This window comes from Sphaeramia orbicularis, chromosome 22, assembly GCF_902148855.1.
Source record: "Sphaeramia orbicularis chromosome 22, fSphaOr1.1, whole genome shotgun sequence".
Lineage (NCBI taxonomy): Eukaryota > Metazoa > Chordata > Actinopteri > Kurtiformes > Apogonidae > Sphaeramia > Sphaeramia orbicularis.
The window spans coordinates 54,933,864-54,954,610 of record NC_043978.1 but is presented as its reverse complement, the minus strand read 5'-3'; the positions used below and the strand labels follow the sequence as shown (position 1 = coordinate 54,954,610).

The window sequence follows — 20,747 nt, the reverse complement described above, 5'->3', positions numbered from 1 at the left end:
CTTACAAAACTAACAAAAACGGATAAAAATTATGGATAAAATTCCCTTAGTTTTTGTTTTTGTCAATGTCGGATTGATACGAAATCAATTTATTTGGCTCAAGCAGTTTTAGCTAGCGGCCCCATACGGCACTTCACGGTCTGTCACTTCTCATCACTTGTCATTTAGAGTCGTCTTCTGGTCCCCACTCTACCTGGAAACATGGAGACTAAAGTTGAGAGAAAGCAGCAGAGTCCTGTCTGGGATTTATTTGAATACGACGGCAGAGAAGAAGAGAAAAGATATGATGAATCTAAAACTAAATTAAAACTAAGCATTTAGAAAATAATGAAAACTAATAAAAACTATCAAACCTGCTCTAAAAACTAATTAAAACGAACTGAATTAGAGAAAAAAAAAAGTCAAAATGAAATAAAACTAAACTAGAATGAAAAATCCAAAACTATTAGACCCTTGGAGTTCACTCACTGTCAGTGACCTGTAGCACAGCTTACCTTGCAGCTCTGGCACATTCCTCCAGCAAAAAGCGGGTGCTCTAGGCAAACATTCAGACTTCCACAGGAGATACAGATGTCTGCAGGTAGACATGCAGGATGTCAGTGTTTAACAGGCAGAGGTCAAGAAAGAGTCAACGCTCTGCTGCAATGCTCCCTGTTTCACACACGTCTGGGAAATTATTTGTACACTGACAGTCAATAGAAACTCTGAGGTGTAAATGTCTGCATAGTTCTACTTGTAGTTGGTTGTAATTCTTCATAGTGGATTTCTTGCTGCCTTAGTGCTGGGGTCGTTCAGATAATGAGGAGTTGTCCTGTTGTCTCGGTTCATTGCACATGGGTTGGTCTGTTTACTAAAGTGGACCAAATACACACTGAGCAGTACTCAGTGGGTCTGTGCACAATCTGAGGACTGTTGTTTTGGTTTTTTTTTCAAAATTATATTTATTGTCATTTTTGCTTTATACACACTCACAAAATGACAATAAACAAAACAACGAACATACCAACAGAACAACCAAACAAACAAACAAACAAAAAAAAAACTGGCCCTTTTAACAATTGTCGAAGTTTCCAGTTCAATATCGGTAAAAAAAAAAGTTCCCAAGTCTTTAGAAAGACATCATCCTTATGGTGTAATCGACAAGTGAGATAGTCAAGGAAACAGAACTAAAACTGTCTTATGCCGTTGTGTCCAGGTGGGAACCTGATCTGAGATCCAGTTTACAAGCAAACATTTTCTGGCACAAAAAGTAAGCACTCCATATAGTTTTTTGTGATATTTGTTGTCAACAACAGGGTGAGTTAACCCCAGCAAAAGAAACAGAGGATTACGGTTCAGTTTTGCATAAAATATTTTTTCCATTTCCTGACCAATCAAATGCCAAAAATATTACACTTTTAAACCAGACCAAAAGCAGTGTGTGAGGGTGAGGACTGGTTTGGAAGGCCTATATAAAGGCCCAAAAAAGGCCTCCATTGTTAGTCCAGTGAACGCATCATGCCACGTCTGTCACCTGAACGTCGTCTGTGGGTTGGACCTGGGTATGGTGGAGGCCGGTCTGAGCTCCAGTCATACAGCCAGGACTATGGATGGGCTGTTCCCAAACCTGGAGGAACGCCACAACACCACAGGCTCTGATGAACACAGACCGAGTCCAGGGAGAGAGACAGGGACAACTGCAGACCAGGACCAGGACCAGGACCAGGACCAGGACCAGGACCAGGACCAGGACCACTACTGCTGGGACTGTGTGTTTGGCAGGTGACATTTTCTTTTGTTAAGTTTTTTGTTTGGAAATTATTCTTGAAACTTTAAATCACAGGTGCCAAACATGTGGCCCGGGGGCCAAAACCGGCCCGCCAAAGGTTCCCATGGGATGAATTTGCAAAATGCAAGTTAGGACATCAAACTCAAAAATAATATCATAACAACCTATAAATACTGACAACTCCAAATTGTTTTAGTGCAAAAAATAACGTTCAGTTATGAAAATGTTTACATTTACAAATTACCCAAACAAAAAGGATGTGAATAACCTGAAAAAAACAGAATTTGTTAAGAAATATAAGTGCAATTTTAACAGTTTTCTGCCTGTTACTAAATGTTTTGTGCATATGTATAAATGATAAGTCGTGGCATAATATGGATAAAACTGTACTTATATTTCTTAACAAATTCTGTTTTTTTCAGGTTATTCACATCCTTTTTCTTTGGATAGTTTATAAATGTAAATATTGGCATAACTGAATGTTATTTTTTGGAGTTGTTATTATTTATTGGTTATCATGCCATTATTGTACTGGTCTGGCCCACTTCAGATTAAACTGGGCTGAATGTGGCCCCCAGAAGAAAATGAGTTTGACAGCCCTGCTTTAGATATTTGTTTCTGTGTGCTAATATCCTAAACAAATGATTCATGTGAAAAAATTCCAGTTTAGGGTTTCAAAATAAAAATTATGTCGAAAAATATGGTCTCAAAGTTTTCATTGACTGTGAGTTTACAAAGATTTCCGTGAGATGAGCTTAGCAGGTGTATTTGGACAGAACACAACTGGGAGCCAGTAAGGTAGCATAAATAATGGAACTGTTATTTCTTCTTCTTTTGTTTTGCTATGGTTTTAAGATGTCGAGAATTATACTATTTTTTCAACAACTAAGAGTCTGTCGCATGAGAGCACCCCTGGTGTTGCTGCAAGCAAGAGCACTCGGAGGACAGGGACTTACCCTCGATGCTGCGGCACTTTTGTCTCACTTCATAAACAAGGCGCTCTGAAAAACACAAGACAGACCTGATTAAGAATATGAGACAACAATATACACTTAGACGCACATGTCTCCAATGTGACACGTTTCGTCTCAACCTGTTATTTTAGTTGTTTTGAGTTTATTTATTCACACAGATCAAAAAGAAAAAAACACTCTGAGCGTGTGCATTCTGCACACATTGACATAAATAGAAAACTCTTCTGCAGCAGCCGGGGGTAAAAAAATGTCAGTTTAAAAACAGTAGACAGATTGTTCATGACTTTTCAAGGACAAATGATTTTAACAGAATTAATTTAACATCACAATTCATTTATATACACTATATGGCATGTTAATTTATATTCTTTCATTATTTTCAGATTCACTTCAAATCCTCCACACACTGCTCTTCATTACAGAAATTACTTAACAAGCACTAAGCAGAACATGGGCACGTTCAGTCAATCTGCAGGTTTCAACAGGTTGCATTTAAGACTTTTTAAGACCATTATGTCATACAAAAAGTGCAAAGGATGTGGGAGTCCCAGAATTACTTACAAAGTAAATGATATTATTATTTACGTAGACTTTTCAGTTGATTCTAATGGTGTTGTAATACAAACTAGTGTTTACTGGTTTCATATTGGTTTGGTTTTGGAAGTTTTTTTTGTTAAGTGTGATCAATTTCACAAATGTTTCACAAAAACACACATGAAAAAGAGACTGAGTTAATACAGTTTTATAAGTCAAGTCAAGTCAACTTTATTCATAAAGCACTTTAAAAACAACACAGTTGGCCAAAGAAAGAATAAAACAAATATGATTCATAAAAGAATAAAAAAACCCAATAAAAGTCATTATACCTTAAAACAATAAAGGCCAACCTTTCACACTAAGCTAAAAGCCAAAAAGAAAACATTTGTTTTAAGAGAGGATTTAAAAACAGACACTGAGTCTGTTTGCCTGGTGTGCAAAGCTAGTTCATTCTACACTTCGGGGGCAGCGACTGAAAAAGCCCCGTCCCCTCTGTGTCTGACAGTGACTGATACACTGATCTGACAGAGTGTGAGGAGTGTTCGACTGGAGCAGGTCGGACAGATGCTGCAGTCAGACTGCATACTTCCTGTCTGCATTTCCAGTCCAGTTTCAGTGCCTTTGGATGCTGAAGGAAACTGGACTTCCTGACACCTGGACTTTCTTGGACATTTCTGTGGAGGACACACCTCCATTTTTCCCTCTTCTGATGCTCTGTCTCTCTTCTCTGGTTCATTCCTTTTCCTCTTTTCCATTTTTACAGTACCACACTCCTTTCTTCAGTCCAGTCCTGTTCCAGTCCTGCTCCATGGGTCTGGTACCACAGTGTGTTCCACACTCCTGTTCTGCAGACACAGGGGGTGGAAGGAATTCACAAACGTTGGGACACCTCCAGGAATTGAACCACCAACTTTCCAGACTTGATCAACCTCCACTGCTGCAGAACTGCTTTCAGTTGTTAACCCGTTTCTTGTTGTCCTTTTTGTAGAATTCTGACATGTACATTATTTTTCAGTTTGGTTTAACCTTACCTGTTTGTTTTTTACCTCTGGCAGTTCACTCTGACCTTTGGACCATTTCCAGCTGTTCATTGGACTGGAACTGCTGGAATTTCAATACAAAACTGGGAAAAGTGGGGTGTTCTAAAACTTTTGGCTGATAGTGTGCGTTGCTTTACCCTGTCGTAAAATGCAGGTCGTATCTGGAGTTGGTAAGAGATATTTGCAGTAACATTATTATGAGGCAAATTTGGCAGTAAACTCAAACATGTAGCCAGTGTCTTTAAAAGGGCCTTTTACCAGGTCACATCACTTAATTTGATCTTAAATCTGTCACAGTAATTGGCCTCTCTTCCATATACTGTTACTACACCAACCTCTTACTCTGACGTACAGCTGACTGAGCCCCCAAGGGGACAAACACAGACGTCACCACTCCCATTGAAGCTAATAAATGAGGCCCCTTACCTCGTGTCCTCTCGTCGATAATGTCTTTGACCTTGGGTTTTTCTGCTGTGCTTTTGCGAGGCTTTTTGGCCGGAGGAGGCGTGTAGGCCGCTGCTTCAGGCTCCACCCACATCTCGGGATAAACCTCTTTGTATGGGTTACGCTCCTCTGGGGGTCACAGTAAATCATACAATTAAGTACACACAAAGGACAGAACCATACTGTGGTTAAGTAGAGACTACAACAACATTATTCAAAAAGAGTATCTATTTCATTTTCCATTTCAAGGATATCTTACATTATGTATTTGTGACAAGACATAAAAGAACTCAGGATTTCTCTGAGTGCATAACTACTTTGCAGTACATTAGTTTGACTGATTTCTGAAATATAAAATAGAAATATAATCCTCCCTCCTCTAATGTTTCCTTAATGTGAACCTAGAACTCGCTGAAGTGCTGTATGAACAGCTTTTTTGTGTGATAATGAAGACAACACATGCAGTATGGGTCATTTCAGTGCTTGATGATAATCTACCCAGCCAGCATGTCCATGTGGGCCCCAGAAGGGTTCCATCTGGGCTGCATAGAAGGGTCCCATGTGGGTTTGTCCGCAGCTTCCATGGTGGCCCCACATGTTTGCCCAGATCAGAATCAGAATCTCTTCACTGTCATTGTACCAAGTATAATGAAACTGAGGCAAAACTCTCAGGTTCAGTGCAAGAATTTACAGACAGAAAACAAATATCAGCAAAACAACAAGAAAAGCACTCGGACAGCGCAGACCTCCACCAAGACAGATCTGTCCCCCCCCCCCCCGTGTTTGTTTGTTTGTTAGCTTGATAACTCAAAAAGTTAAGCACAGATTTTCATGAAATTTTCAGGAAATGTTGATACTGGCACAAGGAAGAAATTATTAAATTTTGGTGGTGATCGGGGGTTGGGGTCCACGGGGGGGCCCCACTGATTGGTCTGCGCTGTCTTTTCTAGAAAAGCACTCGGACAGCGCAGACCTCCACCCAGGCCGATCAGTGGGGCCCCCTCGTGGACCCCCACCCCCGATCACCACCAAAATTTAATCATTTCCTCCTTGTGCCAGCATCATTTCCTGAAAATTTCATGAAAATCCATCAATAACTTTTCGAGTTATCTTGCTAACAAACAAACAAACAAACAAACAAACAAACAAACAAACACACACACAAAGCAAAGCAAACACAATACCTCCTGGCGGAGGTAAATATCAGTAAAACAAGAATAAATATCAGTAAAAGGCAGTTATTTACATTAAAAAATGAAAAGTATTGCAAACTAAGATATTTGTAAAACACACAGTTTAAATAGTGCAAATGACATGACAGATAAATATCGTGGCATAAATAGTGTGAAGAATAAATAAGATAAGATATTCAGATCTCTGATTCTGATTCTGATCTGGGCAAACACGTGGGGTCACCATGGAAACTGTGGACACACCCACATGGGACCCTTCTATGCAGCCCAAATGGAACCCCTCTGGGGCCCACATGGACATGCTGGCTGGGTAGTAGTTCTTACCCTCTGGTGGCTCCAAGCCCTTGGGTCCAGTGGGTTGAAATCCTGCCATAGCCCAGTCAATCATCTGCTTGTTCAACATTTCCACTGATTTGGAGGTCTCTGTCTCGTCACTGACGGGGCAGGTCATGAAGGCTTTGCCCGCTCGGCTGCTGGCCACCTACAAACACATTCCATTTTCTCACTGTTTAGTTGTTTAGTCAACCTACTCACTTTACAAAGTGAGTCAGCACACACTTAAGATAGTCTGTTTTGGTTGAAATTACATTTTTGGCATTGTCTTTTACTGCTTTCACAAGGGAGACAGGAATATTTGTAAAAATTTCAGCTTCATTTATGGACAGTCACTGGCTTAACCAGACTACAGCCAACTCAGAAGATACAATAGTGTTGTGTATTATGTTGCTTTTTAATGTCAAAAATACCACGCCGATAAACCTAAACCAGAAATATGTTCTCCACACTATTTGTCACATTCAGACTGCAGAGGGTGTATATATTAATGAAATGTCATAAAATATGCTGTTTGGTTAAACATTTGTAAGACACAGTATACAACTAAAGCTCAGGTCATGGTCACTGATGGATAATGTGTTGTATCATGTCTGCTGTTATTTTTTGGGAGTGCCCTCATACTTCCTTATAATGGGTACACTGTAAAAAAATCTTGTTGTTTTTACCAAAAAAAAAACAAAACAAAAAAAATGGCAGCTGTGGTTTCCAGAACAATACTGTAAAAAACACATCCAACAGTAAACATATTTACAGAGTAACATGTAGACTGAACAGTTTAAACATGTAGATTGAACAGTTTAAACATGTAGATTGAACAGTTTCAACGTGTAGATTGAACAGTTTAAACATGTAGATTGAACAGTTTAAACATGTAGATTTAACAGTTTAAACATGTAGATTGAACAGTTTAAACATGTAGATTGAACAGTTTAAACATGTAGATTGAAGAGTTTAAACGTGTAGATTGAACAGTTTAAACATGTAGATTTAACAGTTTAAACATGTAGATTGAAGAGTTTAAACATGTAGATTGAACAGTTTAAACATGTAGATTTAACAGTTTAAACATGTAGATTGAAGAGTTTAAACATGTAGATTGAACAGTTTAAACATGTAGATTTAACAGTTTAAACATGTAGATTGAAGAGTTTAAACATGTAGATTTAACAGTTTAAACATGTAGATTTAACAGTTTAAACATGTAGATTTAACAGTTTAAACGTGTAGATTGAACAGTTTAAACGTGTAGATTGAACAGTTTAAACATGTAGATTGAACAGTTTAAACGTGTAGATTGAACAGTTTAAACATGTAGATTGAACAGTTTAAACATGTAGATTTAACAGTTTAAACATGTAGATTTAACAGTGGATTTAAATGGTAAATGTTCTGCACTTCTTTAGCTCATTTTCTCCTCCTTCATGGTGTCCACAGCTCTTTCCAAATCCACCAGGTCCAACTGGGACCAGTTTAGGGTTCAGTGTCTTCCATGGACACTTGGACACATGGACAGTCAGAGCCAGGATTGGAACCACCAACCCTTTGGTTACTGGACGAGCCGCTCTACCAACTCTACCAACCCATTCATTTACTAATTTAAAATGGTACATTGGTAAATGTTTACTTTTTTATAACTTTTATATATATATAAAAAAAGCAAATATGCCGTTATTTCAACATTATGGCCTTTGCAGTTTAAATGGCACCACATTATATTTCAATTCACAGTTTTATTTTCTAAAAACAATCATTTCTTCATACTAATCTGGTTTTGTTCACATACTCTTCCTGTAAAAACTACAGCTATATTTGATTCAATCATTAACACAAAAATCCTTTCAAATAAACAACTTTCCATTGTATTGTCACAGTTTTTTTATGTTGCAGTTTAACAACTTTTTGGTGTGAATTCTACAGTCATTTTTTACAGTGTAGAAGAAGAATTGTCCAATGTTATTAGGCTTCTTGGGAAGGGAATGTCTTCTAGTTTGTGTTTAAAAAATAGAACATTATCTACATTATATCAGTTTAAGCATGGCTACTGACCCTAAGAATGAAAAAGCAGGACAGACACTCATCAAAAAGTTGTTAAAAATCTATCTGAAAAGACAGAAATTATTCACAAAATAGTTTTTTTTCCACAGACAAGGCATCAAAAAAGTAAACCATCCTGGAAAAGTGGGAAATCTTACTTCAGGAATGTTTGTCCATGTTTGGTTTTTACTTTTTATTTGAGTTCATTATTTCATTCCTGCTATATGAACACTGACGGTACGGACCTTACGCTACAAACTTTACATCGACTTTGCATGAGTCAGAGGTTTTGTTCAAAATTCCAAACTAACATGCAGTTACTAAACCAGTGTGCAAGAAATGTAATGTGTTTGAGAATGTAGAATTTGATTCAATTGGACAGAACTTTACTGATCGTGTGGGCAGGTTCCAGGAGCAGCACAACACCGAATATAAAAGAATAAGAAGAAAATGGAAAAGAAAATAATAACAATAAAAAGTAGTACTGCTACTACTAAAAGTAGTGAAACAGGCAACTGTATATTAGAAGTACTAGTAGTAATAAATAATAAAAACTGTAATAATAATAAATAATACTAATAAAAAAATAAATAATTACACAATAATATATTATACCAGAACTACTACCACTACTACTTCTTCTACGACTACTACTTCTACTACTACTACCACTACTAGTACTAATAATAATAGCATGTGATTTGTGCATTATTTCTTCATAAATAATACAGTATGCAGCTCTGGACAATTCAATAGCATTCCAATTGTGATGAACAGACTAGCAAAGCTGCCGGCAGAGTGAACAGTAGTACAGATGCTGGTCTTTATTGTTTCATCAATGATATGAAATAATAAACCTCCTTTCTCCCAAGTGGATGTGGTCAGAAGGGGTAAGAATGTCATGTGGATGGATGGATTTAGATTAAAAAGGTCTAAACAAAATGACAATAATATCACTTTTACTGGTTACTAGCATTTTTATCACCTTGAGATGAGATGTGTGTGGTGAGACCTTATGAGAGTTCATACACAAGTCTCAACCAAAGTCCATTTTCTCAATTTATGTGTCTGAGAAATGTCATTTGAATGTCAGGATGTGAAAAGGAGAGGACGGCCATGGTCCTGTAGTGGATGATTTTACTTCTTGGTGTGAAAACTTTTACCTGTCCATCAGTGTCTCCAAAACCAAGGATATGACTGTTGATTTCTGTAGGTCTTCCCATAATGTATTACAAACCGTTATTCAAAATAAGGCTGTTGAAAATGCGCATGAATACAAATACTTAGGGACCATTATTGATGGGAAATTATCATTTGAGAGTAATATAGAGGCGGTGTGTGAAAAGGCCCGACAGGGACTTTTCTTTTTAAGAAAGATGAAATCATTGAATGTGTGCAGGACTCTGATGACTTTGTTTGACCAGTGTTTTATTCAGTCTGTTTGAACATTTTGCATTGTGCTGTGGTATGGTGGTCTGTTACGACCCTGAGGTCGTACATGTATATATGTCATTTGTTATGTAATCCCACCCTGGCCTGTAGAGGGTCAGTGGTGTATATGTGTGTATATGTGTGTGTGTGCTGAGGTCCAGGTGGCTGGATCAGATTGGTGGAACGCGTGTCCTGTGGACTGGCCAGCCTGGAGCGCACAGACTGCTAACTGGTGGAGGAAGACGGAGTCCACCTTTAAAACAGCCTGTGGACCGCCCAGCCCCGCTGCTCGACCTCACCCTGCTCCCAACCAACGCCTCCAGTTTTGTGTTATGAGAGAGAGAGTTTTTGGGCATTTTGATATTTGTATTTAATCACATTGTAAATAGTTTACGGTCATCGCAGCACTTGTTTAGGGTGAGAAGTCTATTTTATTTTCATCACGTTTTCTCCTGTTTTGAGTTGGGAGGCCAGGTTAGTCCTGTGTATTTTTGTTTCTTTATTTTTGACTAGGGAAGTATAGAGTGTTTGAGTTGGTTTGGTTTGTTCTTTTTGTCACTGCTCACCCTACATTAAATAAGTCGCTGCTTGGCTTTGATCTAACATCATCTGTCACGGTCTTTCTTGGGAGTGGGATTCCAGTGGGGAGTCATTCTATGTTCTGCCCTTTTGTACCTCTAGACTAGGACATGACACGGTCTTCCAATGACCAGCAGGAGGAAGCTAACTAGGCTGGTAAATGTAGCATCAAAGGTGGTTGGGGTCCAGCTAACCCAGCTGCAGGACATGGATGATAAACGGCTCAGCGGTAAGGCCAAACACAGTTTAAACTGCCCTGATCACCCACTGTTTGTGGAGTTTAATTTGGTCCCCTCTGGTCGCTGTTTTAGGCTTCCTCAACTGAGAACCGGACAGGCTGGGGATTCCTTTATTCCTGTGGCTGTTAGGAATCTGAACTCACGTAGCTGATATCTGGAATTTTTTTTTTTCATGTGACAATTTTTAAAATCTTTTTTATGTGATTATTTATTTTTGAAGGCTCATGACCATTCTGGCAGTTAACTGGTGTACTGCACTATTGGACCTTTTTTTACTTGTGTTGGGAAGGGAGGGGCTCCACTGTGTGTTTTCCTGTATTGTGTAATTTGATTGGGGTGGCATCTGGGGGTGCTGTTTCTGGGTATGTGTTTTTGTGTATGTGCTTATGTGTTTATGATCCCTGCTGCACACCCAATTTCCTTTCCAAAGGATAAATAAAGTTGAAAGTTGAACGGATATGTGGCTTGTGGAAAATGGGTTCAGTGTTTACTAGGGTGACTTTGGGGTGAAAGGGCCTGTGGTGTCTCCTAAAAGGGCGAGGCACCATAAAGAAACAGGAAAGGACTATCCGGTCTACTACCTAGTTTCTTTGAACAACTTTTGGTTCATTCATTCATTCATTCATTCATCTTCTGGACCTGCTTTGTCCTCAGTAGGGTCACAGGGGGTGCTGGAGCTTGTCCCAGCTACCTATGGGCAAAGGCAGGGTCCACCCTGGATGAGTTTCCAGTTCATTGCAGGACTGACATATAGAGACGAACAACCAGTCACTCTCACATTCACACCTATGGGCAATTTAGATGAACCAGTTAAGCCAGGGCTGTCAAACTCCTGTTAGTTCAGCTCCACATTCAGCCAAATTAGATCTGCAGTGGGCCGGACCAGTGAAATAATAACAGAATAATATAGAAATAATGTCAATTCCAAACTTTCCTCTATGTTTTAGAGCAAAAAAAGTAAAATTAAGCAATAAAAATGTTTATATCTACCAACTATCCTTTAAAATGATGTGAATAACATGAACAAACTGACATTTCTTTACATCATTTACATGTATAAACTTACAGATCACAGTGGATCTTATTGCAGAGCTGCTTATTTTGCACTGTTATGCACTGCTGTCTATTAAAGAAAAAACACAGTTTTTCAGCACTATGGTAGTGTATATATGTATATAATACCTTTTTTTCTCTTTTTCACTCGAAGGCAAACACTTCTGTTTTTCTACATTCTTATTCTTATTTTTTTATTTTTTGATATCTGCTTCTTTTAACTGCACCAACAGAACCAAGACAAATTCCATGTAATGAAAAATTACTTGATAATAAATCTGATTCTGATCTACAAGTACACAAAACAGTTAATAACAGACAGAATATTGGTAAACTTGCACTTCAGACATTTCAAAATGTTCGCATTTGTTTGGGTTATTCACATTTTTGTGAAATGGTAGTTTGTTTTTGCGTAAAAACAGTAAAATGACATGAAAATGTTTATATTTACAGAAAGAAAAATGTGGAGCTGTGAGTATTTATGAGTTATTCTGATAGTATTTGACTGATCTGACCCACTGGAGATTAAATTGGTCTGTTTGTGGAACCTGAACTAAAATGATTCCTATCTTCAGTGTAATTTCTGCATTTTACAGATTCATCCCAGGGGCCGGACTGGACCCTTTGGAGGGCCGGATTTGGACCCCGGGCCGCATGTTTGACACCTGCGAGTTAAGCTATCAGTGCATGTCTTTTGGATGGTGGGAGGAACTGGAGTTGGAATTGAACCCTGGACCTTCTTGTTGTGAAGCACCAGTGCTATTCACTGCACGGTCACCTTCGAATGACGTACTGTTTATCTGCAGAAAAGTACGTTGAACGTCTGGAATCTGACAGAGATTGTTATGCAGCATGTATGTTATTCTTTACAGAGCAATTACTGCCTCAACAATGAAAGAAAGGTTCTAAATATTCTGACGGGGTAATATTTTTCCCAAATGCTACTTAAACTGAGGCAGTGTGAATGAGATCGCTTGAAAATTACCTCTATCGATTGTAATGAAGGAGCACGTCCCTTATTGAAACCGTCCAGCTCGCTGAAGTGTACAATGAGGAAATACACAATAAATGGACGACTATGCAGAGGAAGAGTCAGTATTTCATATTTGAGTCAGCTGAGCTCAGTTTAAAAGGTTCGTTTTCATGAAGAAACGGTGCTGAAGAAAACTATTGGAGCTGAAACCCTCACCTGTAGCACCTCGTAGATGGCTTTCTTGTACATGGGTTGCTTGTTGTAAGTTGGTTGGTGAAAGGCATTGTTAAAGCAACTCAAAGGCATGAGTTTCTCTACACAGACCTGTAAAAATACACAGACAAGAAACACTTATTCTTGTAAAGGCACTGTTGTTATTAATGTAAAAAGTCCAAAAATGTAAAATGTATTAGCTCCATGTTTCTATTGTAAGTGAGGAACTGGCTGAATCAATAACATAAAATGTTCATTGTGGTTAGGGCTGTGTATCGGCAAGAATCTGGTGATACGATACAAATCACAATACTATGATCACAATACGATATATCATGATACTGTTAAAAAGGCAATTTTTTGTTTGCTTCTTTTTTTTAATGATTATTTCCTTGAAGAATTGAATTACATCCAAAATATGTCCAAATACTAAACACATTTTATTTGATCAGAACAGGACCTAATGCTATATCACAAAATGTTCCTGTGTTCAAACTGGAATTCTGTTTTACAGACACTACAGTTTCAGATCCTGTTCAAATGTTCAGATTCTATTAGTTCAGAACTAACATTATAACATTATTTTTGTGCAATACCAACAAAGGACCAAACATCTGCCTCTCAGACAGTAAAAAGTGTTTTTAGGATGATTCAAATAACCATTATTTAATAAAACAGTGTTAAATAATAATAAATTATAAACAATAAAGAAAAACCAAAAACAAAAATGAACCTCTGTCATATCTGCATTTGAATAAATACCTAAAAATATTGACACAGTACTTTTTTAATATCGATACAGTATTGTGAAATGAAATATCGTGATATATTGCAGAACCGATATTTTCTAACAGCCCGAATTGTGGTTCTCAATGTAAAAAGAAGGCTGTGTTGCTTAATTCCTGCTTTTACGAAAACAAATCTGACAGCAGTATTAATTAGGGGTGTAAGAAAATATTGGTTCTGCAATATATCGCAATATTTCATTTCACAATACTGTATCGATATCAAAAAGTACTGTATGGATATTTTTAGGTATTTATTCAAATGCAGATATTGTGGAGGTTCATTTTTGTTTTTCTTTAGTATTATTTAACACTCTTTTATTAAATAATGTTCGTTCCTCTGTTGGTATTGAACTCCAATCCTGTTCTGATGTTAGTTGTGAACTAATAGAATCTGAACATTTGAACAGGATCTGAAACTGGAATGTCTGTAAAACAGAATTTCAGTTTGAACACAGGAACATTTTGTGATAGAACATTAGATCCTGTTGGGATCAAATAAAAATGTGTTTAGTATTTGTGCAGATTTCTGGTGTAACTCAATTCTTCAAGGAAATAATCATAAAAAAAAAAAAGAAACAAGCAAAAAAAATTGCCTTTTTTACAGTATTGTGATATATCGTATCGCAATCCTAGTATTGTGATTTGTATCGTCTCGCCTGATTCTTGCCGATACACAGCCCTAGTATGAAAACTGACTCTAAACACCCACCACTGAGAATTTTCCATCTCCAAACCACATGACCCATCTAGTTCCCTCGGCAGCTCTGCTCCGTCCCGTCATCCACCATGATACGATGCGGCCTGGCCACCACGAGAACCCTCGCAGCTTCCCCCAAACCAGCTCGCCGATGCCAAAACCACGGCCGTCCTACACACAAAGACAAATCATGTGCTCTGGGTTTACCTTGGGGCACAACCATGAAACCTTTTAAAACCAGTCACAGCTGGTTTACTTTTCTTTACTTTGAGATGGTAAAGCGGAGATAAAAAAAAAAAAAAAAAAAATCATAAAACAGTAGTATTCCAAGATAAAACATATTACACTGGGAAAACCACAGAGGGAAAAACACACAAAAATAAACAGCAGGAGTTTCAGGTTGCACATGTAACTGGCAGAGGTGCTATAGACAACAAAAACTATAACTAGAAAGAAGAAATGATTTCATTATTCAAATAAAAATAAAAGCTGACAACATTTCAAAAGCACCAAAACTAAATAACAAAGTAAACAAACAAAACAGAACTGCAGGTAAAATCTGCTTAATTTTCATTTTCCTTCAGCTTTAAAGGTTTTTGGTGTTTGAGAAGTAAATGCATAATATCGCATCTGTAAGAAACAATGGCAAAGCATATTTGATGGCAAGCGTCTTCATGTAATGTTTTTGATCTCATATAAATCAAAAATTTCTTGCTCATACCTGAAAAACACAAACTAAAGTGACCAAATGTTCCTGTTTCTTTGGGAGTGAAGTCCTCCGGCCTGCTGCTGTCATCGGTGTGCTGCACCTCCCTGTTCTCAATACAGGTGTGCATCTGACATCAGCAACCTGTTCACTTGAGCAACTTTGTTTTTCTTCTTCCTCTGTTCATTGTAAGTTCCTGTGATGAGGTTGAATGTCCGAACCATCAGCTCAGTGTTTTCACACTATGAATGAACCAAACCATGGTTCAGTTTTGGCCCGTTTCCACTACGTGGTATCGGCTCGACTCGGCCGTTTTGCGTTTCCATTACAAAAAAGGTCCTGGAATCTGGTACCCGGTACTAGTTTTTTGGTATCCCCTCCACTGAGGTTCCAGGACTGAGGACCAAATACTAAAAGGTGACGTATAAAACACTGCAGACCACTGATTGGTCAGACAGTTGTCTCTGTGACCCGCTGTTTTACAAAAAACAGATGTGGAAGTGGACAGTAACTATGTCGGTAGGTTAATCCACATGATAACAGCCCAAAACTACACCATGGTTTGTCGAGGAGGTTCAGACATAAAAATTCAGCCTGAGCTTGATGAGACAACACGCAACGAGCAAGTTTATCCGCAACTCTGAGCAGACGACACAGAAGTAACACACCGCATCGCTATGACGACCAGGTACTCCTCAGTCAGTAGTATCCTGTAATAGAAACGGTCTCCAGAAATAGGACCTGGTACCCGAGTCGAGTCGAGCCGAGCCGGTTCCACGTAGTGGAAATGCAGCATTTGAAACAGACCAGGAAAGAGATAAAGACTATTTGCCCTAAATGGTGGTCCATGGTGGTCCACCTGCATATTTGGTCGCATCAAACTAGGGATGCACCAATACCACTTTTTTCCAGACCAAGTACGAGTACTTCCATTTGAGTACTTGCTGATACAGAGTACCGATACTAGTCCTTAATAATCCCATCATTCCAGTTGTTAGTTCCTTTTGTAAATGTGCTTTACTGTCGTTGTCATTAGTCTGACTGGAACAAAGTGCTGCTACTGACATTTAATGTGTTAGAATGAGCGTTTGTTAATTAATCCACCAGGGTGCGCTGCTCTGAATTAACCATACTGGACAAATACCACGAAGAAGAGGAAAGTTTAATGAGAAGAAGAAGAAGAAAGCCTGTAATAAACCTGTAGATGACAGAGGAACACTACTGTGATACTAATGTTGCAGCGTTTTCTCTGTAAGGTTTAAAAGTTTAGCTTCAGCAGGAAGAGAAAAGACAAATGAGTGAGAGGTTTGGTTTTCACTTCCACTGGCGGGGGTCCGCACCGCTCCGTACTCCCGCTGGTATTCTCTGTCACAAATTCATCCCAGGGGCCGGACTGGACCCTTTGGCAGGCCGGATTTGGCCCCCGGGCCCCATGTTTGACACCTGTGTTATAAGCCATCAAAATATGGCCCATTAAAGGCCAAATAAAGGCAAACGGTAAAGGTACATTTTTGATATTTCAAAAATTTGTCAGAAATTCAAAAATCTAAATTTCTCAAAACTCTGAACAAACTTTGTAGACATTGTCCCAAGGAAACTACAAGAAAATTTTTAATTAAACTGACCAGTAGTTTCATCAGAGAAAATGTTGGAAGAAATTGCTAATGAAGACGATTACGAAGACAATGGCAAAGACGACGAAGACTATGACGATGAAGACGACGACAGACGCGGTGCCTTCACAATAGCTCATGGCCTATCAGCCTCTCAAAAAAAATGAGACCCCTGTTGTCCGTTTACATTCATCTAATATCATCTGAATCTCTCTGCAGGTAAAGTCTCACCTCATATTCAGGCTCTGTGTCTGCAGGCTTTGGGGACGTCTTGTCTCCACCTCCGATGGCCACGGGCTCAGGGGTCGTAGCCACCGTGGGGGAGGCCGGGTCAGTGGGCTGCTGCTGCTGCTGCTGTTGCTGTTGCTGTTGTTGCTGTTGCTGTTGTTGCTGTGGTGGCTGAGGTGGCTGAGGCGGCTGCTGATGTTGCAGCTGCTGAGGTGGCTGTGACTGCTGTTTGTACTGAGGCTGTGGCTGAGACTGAGTGTGCGACTGTTGCTGAGGCGGTGGCGGCGGCGGCAGTAGCGGCGGCTGCTGCTGCTGCTGCTGTTTCGAAGGCAGCGGGTGTTTGATTATGAAGACCTCTTCTCTCTGGGTCACTGGCTCCTTCTCCTCATGATCTTTCATGGCATTCATTGCTGACATCAGTTTGGCTTTTTTCTCTGCCTGTAACACAAACCAAGGAGGTTTCCGAATTATTACATTTAAACACAAAGTTTACTTTGATTGAATTTTACTTTTTACATGAATATTAATTAAGGTCCTGGGTTCGATTCCAATACCAGTCGACGGGGCTGGGACCTTTCTGTGTGGAGTTTGCATTAGGGCTGAAAGATACATCGTTATCGTATCTATATCTAAATATGAACATTCAAGATATTAGTATTGAAAAAGCAACAATATAAACAATATAGATTTCCCCCACGCTCACCCTGCATGTACAGCTCTGGAAGTCACAACAAATTTCATTTTTACGATTGCCCTTGAATGCACCCTGGCTTAGCAACATGGCAAGAAAATCCTTGTACATGCAGGCCACCAGCTCTACGTCCGACAGAATCTGGAGCGCATCAGGACACACTGTGAGTTGTGAGAGGTCCTGTCTGAAGCCAGACACGGTTAACAAGCTAGTGTTCCTGCCAAAGTCTGTAGAAGCTGTGCTGTAACTGCCTCTGTTCTGTGAGGAGAAAATGCATTTTCTGAAAACAGTTCTGTTGTCTTTAGAAGAACAGAACATGTTGCACTTCAGTGCACTTTCACTGTTTCCCCCTCCACCAGCTGCTGCATAGATTTGTTATGTATTGGTAAAGCAGAGCTGCAGTAAAATGTTTGATTTGTAATTTATTTATTCGTACTTTATGTTAATGTTGATGACTGGCAGTGAGTTCTTATAAAAGAAACTGCACTTTCCACATTCTTTTGTATTATGTTTGTTTTTTTTCTGAAAAATGCTTGGTTTTCACTGAACCCGTAGTCGTATCATATCAATATCGAGATATCTGGCATGAATATCAAGACATGAAATTTGATCCATATCGTTCAGCCCTAGTTTACGGATTCTCTCTGGTACTCTGGCTCCTCCCACCATCAAACACATGCTCTGATAGGTTAGTTGGTTAATCTAAATTGTCCACAGGTGTGAATGTGACAGTGTGTTTGTCTCTATATGTTCAGTCTGTGATGAACTGGTCACATGTCCAGGGTGAACCCCGCCTTCGCCCATCAGTAGCTGGGATAGGCTCCACCCCTGTGACCCTAGTGAGGATAAAGCGGGTTCAGAAAATGAATGAATGAATGAATATTAATACAGTGTTACTGATGAGACATTATCATCAGATTTTGTGTCTGATATAAGAAAAAAAGCCAGTTCTTCTGTGTACTTCCGGTCAGGTTCTCTCTTCTGCTGAGTTGAAGGCCTTATTTTTAATATAACCAAATACTGTAGATAGGAAGGATGATTACAGCAGACAAGACTTTCAGCTTTAACATGAGAACCGGAGCATTGTTTTAGGACTGATTTATTTAAAGCTCCAAGGAACATTAAAATATCCTAAATCTAACCTGTATCTAAACATGAAAAGCATAGTGATGTGAAGGCCTCTTTTTCAACATAAATAAGGACATGGCACAATAAAATAGACAATAAAATAATAAAAAATAACCAGTCAGTAAAGTAATAGAACCTTGCAAATAATTAAATTCAAACAAATGAATCAGTTCAAATGACAACAGCTAAATAAAAATGTGACAGAATTATAGAATAATCGATTTAACACACCCTAATACTGAAAATGAAGGGACTTCAAAATCTTTCTGCAATATATTCCAAGTAGTAGGTTGATTTTAGACATTTAAAGAAGTAGGAAAAAAACATTTTATGCCAAATTTTTTATTTAATAATATTTAATGTTCAACAGATTATTCTTCTACCAACTAAAATAAAAATCTCCTGAATCACACTTGGTTAAGTCGATGCCATTCCTCACCCCTACACCCTTGTTTCCTCTTTTCTGACTGAATACTTGAAAAAGGCAAATAGAAGAACACAAACAGATTAAAAGGAGCTACAATAACCAAAAAGTAAGTAAAATTTCTTTATATCAAAAAGGTCCTTTCTGACCCACAGAGGGTATTACAAAGCTTTGTTTAGTTTAGTTTTATTTAGTTTTGACTTTTTTTCTCTAATTCAGTTAGTTTGAATTTGTTTTTAGAGCAGGTTTGCTAGTTTTTATTAGTTTTCATTATTTTCTAAATGCTTAGTATTAGTTTAGTTGTAGTTCAGTCGTCTCTTTTCTCTTCTTCTTTGTCGTACTCAAATAAATCCCAGACAGGACTCTGCTGCTTTCTCCCAACTTTAGTCTCCATGTTTCCAGGTAGAGTGGGGACCAGAAGACGACTGGAAACCACAAGTGAACACAAGTGACAGACCAACAAATATCATATGGTGCCAGCAGCTAAAATTGCTAGAGCGAAATAAATCGATTTTATATCAATCTGGCATTGACAAAGACGAAAACGAAGGGAATTTTATCCATAATTTTTATCCGTTTTAGTTAGTTTTGTAAACACACTGTACAGTTTCAGTTAGTTATGTTTTTTTTCTTTTAATTCTAGTTTTTATTTATTTCAGTTAACGACAATGTTTTTTCAATTCTAGTTTTCGTCATTTCATTAGTTTTCGTTAACGATAATAACCTTGTTCTGCAGGACAACCTTGGGACAGTCATCCTTCTCCTGTAAGAGTATTAAACTCTGGAACTCACTGCCATCAGAAGTAAAATCCAGCTCAGAGTTTAAAACGTTTACCACCAGAACCAAAACCTGCTTAAAGACAAAACACAACTGTTCTCATCTGTAAATACTGTATATATTGTGTAGGAGAGTGAGTGAGTGAATGAATGAATGCCTCATATCATGTAACACAACAACATTGGATTATTGAATTGTATGGTACGATCGTTTTAAATGATGCATATTTTATATTGTACTGCAGTGTTGTGGAAGAGCCCAACTGGAACTGGAGTTGAGAATTAGCACTAGCTATAATCTCTATATGCATCACATCAGCTGCAAGCTTGTAACCATGTTTGACTGCATTGTCCCTGTCAAATAAATAAATAAATAAATAAATACATACATTTGCCTGCAGTCTGGACGTAGCCTATGACTTTACTTATGACATTACTGTAAGGTTGCAAGGCAGTCTGCAGGTGTATTTGCTGACGTCATCTCCTACTGCAGTGGGTCCCAACCTTTTTTTGGCTCGTGACCCCATTTTAGCGTCACACATTTCTGGTGACCCCAGACTTTCAAAACAGACACATTTTTTTGCTGAAATTAATTTTATTTTCCTTGGTCAGGATATGTCCAGTCAGTCCAGCTTGTATTTACAAGGCTGACAATTAAAACTGAACAAACAAGAACTGAAAACGTGAATTACGAAAGAGCTGCAGCATCTGAACCCTCAGTGGTCTGAGCCGATTTTGGCTGTTTTTGAGTTCTTTTGATTTTGCCTTTATATAGTATATAAACAAATGTTTACTATACCCATGTTTAGTATCTTTTTTTTCAGCACAACTTCATTTATATCATGTCTATTATTTTTTTCACTTTAACCTACTATAAAAAC

At 38.5% G+C, this 20,747-nt stretch overlaps 1 protein-coding gene across 6 annotated transcripts in view; it reads right to left on the bottom strand.

Annotated features, from left to right (window-relative positions):
* Positions 1–20,747, bottom strand: part of dnmt3ab (DNA (cytosine-5-)-methyltransferase 3 alpha b) — a 94,928-nt gene that overhangs the window by 21,519 nt on the left and 52,662 nt on the right. For all 6 annotated transcript variants that reach the window (XM_030126000.1, XM_030126002.1, XM_030126001.1 and 3 more), the window contains 7 exons: positions 16,850–17,284; positions 14,312–14,470; positions 12,818–12,925; positions 6,281–6,437; positions 4,746–4,892; positions 2,725–2,769; positions 495–574 (listed from right to left, as the gene is read on the bottom strand). In XM_030126000.1, coding sequence (XP_029981860.1) covers positions 495–574; positions 2,725–2,769; positions 4,746–4,892; positions 6,281–6,437; positions 12,818–12,925; positions 14,312–14,470; positions 16,850–17,284 — 1,131 coding nt within the window. The remainder of the gene's footprint in view (positions 1–494; positions 575–2,724; positions 2,770–4,745; positions 4,893–6,280; positions 6,438–12,817; positions 12,926–14,311; positions 14,471–16,849; positions 17,285–20,747) is intronic.